This window comes from Chiloscyllium plagiosum, unplaced genomic scaffold (assembly GCF_004010195.1).
Source record: "Chiloscyllium plagiosum isolate BGI_BamShark_2017 unplaced genomic scaffold, ASM401019v2 scaf_74276, whole genome shotgun sequence".
Taxonomy (NCBI): domain Eukaryota; kingdom Metazoa; phylum Chordata; class Chondrichthyes; order Orectolobiformes; family Hemiscylliidae; genus Chiloscyllium; species Chiloscyllium plagiosum.
The window spans coordinates 1-3,431 of record NW_025190826.1 but is presented as its reverse complement, the minus strand read 5'-3'; the positions used below and the strand labels follow the sequence as shown (position 1 = coordinate 3,431).

Sequence of the window (3,431 nt, the reverse complement as noted above, 5' to 3'; positions counted from 1 at the left end):
AGAGAGTGAGAGCGCGGGCGGGAGGGAGAGCAAGCGAGAGGAGGAGAGCGAGCGAGCGAGATAGAGAGCGAGAGTGGAAGAGAGCGAGCGAGAGGGAGAGACCAAGTGCATGAGAGAACACGCGAGTAAATGACCACGAGAGACAGTCTGTATATTAATGAGAGTGTGTGTGTGTGCACATAGAAGGGAAGTGTGTAAGTGGATTACTGTTTCAATTAGTAGACTTAATTGCTGACAGTTCACAATTATTTACCCGTAGTGAGGGTCTAATACCTTGGAACAATTAGCAGTTTCTGCCAAAAGGAAACCTGTTTTGGTTTTGCTGTCAACCTAGGTCCAAAAGAAAGGCAAATTGGGGAATTCTGCATATTTTTTGAAATCTTTAATTTCTGTGATGACTCCGGGAAAAGTGGGGCTTTATTGGTGTGCTCCCCCAAGTGAGGGCTGATACCTGAGGGAAGGTTTTATTAAATTACTCCCCCAATTTCCCGACTGATGGACTCAGGGCAACAGAAAACACTGATGTTTTGGTACTTAACAAGAAACTACAATTTATGAAAAATAAACCAGGGTTAGCCACAGGTAGACATACAACGCTAGCTCCTTCTTAAACCCCTACATACACAACAAGACAGACACAAACAAAAACATCAATTTTACGGATGGAGGGTATAATTGAACACAGCTGAATAGCACCGAGATTCAATGAAACGTCCTTTTGCTTCTTCCAAGTCCTCCTGATCACTCATCTTTGTCTTCTTTCCCAGTCCTCCTCCCAAGTCTTTATTACAGACACAAGGCCATCACTCTAAGTATTCAGTCTCTCAGTAATTGCTGAGATGTGGCAGCTTATAGGAAGGGTATTCCTAAATTGGAGAGGGTGCAGAAAAGATTGACAAGCATGTTACTGGGACTAGAAGGCTTGAGTTATAGGGAGAGGCTGGGACTTTTTACCCTTGGGTGTCACTGACCTTATAGAGGTTTATAATATCATGAGGGGCATGGGTAGGGTAAATAGACAAGGTCTTTTCCACAGGGTGGGGGAGTCCAGAACTAGAGGGCATAGGTTTGAGGTGAGAGGGGGACAGATTGAAATGGGAACTAAGGAGCAACGTCTTCACCTAGAGGGTGGTATGTTTATGGAATAAGCTGCCAGAGGAAGTGGTGGAGGCTGGTACAATTACAGCATTTAAAAGGCATCTGGATGGTTATACAAATAGGAAGGGTTTGGAGGGATATGGGCTGGATGCTGGCAGGTGGGACTAGATTGGGTTGGGATATCTGGTTGGCATGGACGGGTTGGAACGAAGGGTCTGTTTCTATGCTGTATGACTGTGTGACACGAGAATCTTATACAACTCTGTTTCTTGTAGAATCCCTACAGTGTGGGAACAGACCCTTCAGCCCAACAAGTCCACAGTGACCCTCCGAAGGGCAACCCACCCAGACCCATTCCCCCTACCCTATATTTAACCCTGACTAATACACCTAACCTATACATCGCTGAACACTATGGGCAATTTAGCATGGCCAATCAACCTAACCAGCACATCTTTGGATTGAGAAAGGAAACCGGAGCTTCTGGAGAAAACCCACGCTGACACGGGGAGAACGTGCAAACTCCACACAAACAGTCACCTGAGGCTGGAATCAAACCCGGGTTCCTGGTGCTGTGAGGCCGCCGTGCTAACCACTGAGTCACCGTGCCGCTAAATGTTAGCTATCTATCAGCTCACTGCCTTCCCCCACTCCAGTGCCAGAGTGTCCCTCCCTCGCGACTCTACCAAAGCAACAACTCTCAGAGTTCCACTCGAGGTTTAAAAGCTGCCATATCTCCTTCCAAAGTTTCCTTGCTTTCCGACTGCAACCTTTCCCCATTTTGGTCTACAGCCCAAAAACATGGATTAAAGATAAAGGCGGGGTCTTTCGGCCGGTTGTAAAGAGGGGGTGGGTGGAGATTGCTGCAGAGAAAGGGTCTGTGCTCTGGTGAAACACAGAAGGCCAGCTAACCTTCTCAACGCACCCGTCGAAGAACTCGAGACTAGACTGCCGGTCGCTGACGAAGGAGCACTCCTCGATGAACTGGGTGAAGAGTTGGGTCTTGGTCAGCAACGCGTAGAACCTCTGGTTTGCACGATCCCGGCTTTTCAGGAACCCTGAGGGGCGAGGGAGAGAGAGAGACTGCAGGCTTGATAACCAGCAGGTTACTGAGCTGTGTCACCTAGTTACCGATCACTAGAGCAGCCAGCCCACCGAACCAAAGGTTACAGTGCACTAACCCAACCCAGCATCCACCAGTCCCACCCGGGCTCCCTCCCGAGTGGCTCAATGAGGAGGTGGTCATTCCTCTGTCCAGCCCTGTCAAAGCCAAGGGTAGTGATGGCAAGTCAATACTGCGGGGCTGGTCATCGAAGAGCCAGGCTAATGCTCTGGGGGACAAATCCAACACTGCCCCTGGTGGAATGGGAGTGCAATTAAATGTGAATCTGGCCTGATTGAACTCAGCCGTCACTGGTTGGTGCAGAAACACATCTGGTTCACTCATGTCCTTTGGGGGAAAAATAATCTGCTGTCCTGACCTGGTCTGGCCTACATGTGACTCCAGACACACAGCTATGGGGTTGGCTCTTAAATGCCCTCTGCAAAGGAATGCCAAGATTCTCAGTTTGAGGGCAATTAGGGACAGACAACAAATGCCAGCTGTACCAGCAACACCTACATCCATGCAAGAATAAAGATTGAGTCTCGTTTGAATTTTGCTTTGGTCCCAAATTCACACTAACATGGTACCTCAGCCTGATGACAGAGGGAATTCCAACAGAGGATTCCTCACAATAAGGTGCCTGTGAATTCAGCTTCTCAGTAACTGAGCTGGTGACAGTGAAGAGAGACCCTGCAGCACAGTGATTGGGCTGGGATTATACAGTCAGCACACACGGTGTGATACAGGAGTGTGCCAAAGCCAGCACACAGCTCCACAACCTGCCCTGGTTTACAGAAGTGCTTACCCTGCAGGTTGAAGAGGGAACTCGAGTCAGTGGTGGTCTCCGAGGGGGCTTGTGTGATGGGCATGAGGTAGGAGCGATAGCCCTTCAGAGTGCAGGCCATAAAGCGCAGGAAAGCTTCCTGGATCTCTAGCTCCAGCTGCTTCCTACGCCCATAGATCAAATCATAGTCAGTCAAGAGAAACTCCAGCGTGGCCTCTTCTGCTGGCTTGTTGTACACTGGAGAGAGAGGCAGCAGCAAGTCAAACAGTCCCAGGAAGGAGGAACAACCATCGGCAAACTTCGACACAGGAGCGAGAGGCTTGCACAGTGACACACCCAGACAATCACGCAATAATGTACTAAACATGCTGCACTCCCTCTGCCCCACTTTAGCCCTGACCCAGTGGGATTCCCTTCGACAGTGCGGCACTCCCTCAGCACTGA

The 3,431-nt window shown here is 49.4% G+C and overlaps 1 protein-coding gene across 1 annotated transcript; it reads right to left on the bottom strand.

The window, feature by feature from the left end:
• Positions 1–46: 46 nt before the first annotated feature.
• LOC122545676 (DENN domain-containing protein 4B-like) lies at positions 47–3,354 on the bottom strand. The gene is made up of 3 exons (XM_043684625.1): positions 3,009–3,354; positions 2,011–2,156; positions 47–866 (listed from the first exon to the last, which is right to left on the bottom strand). The coding sequence occupies exons 1-3, from the start codon at positions 3,352–3,354 to the stop codon at positions 825–827; spliced, it is 534 nt and encodes a 177-aa protein (XP_043540560.1). The 3' UTR covers positions 47–824.
• Between the last annotated feature and the right edge of the window lie 77 nt (positions 3,355–3,431).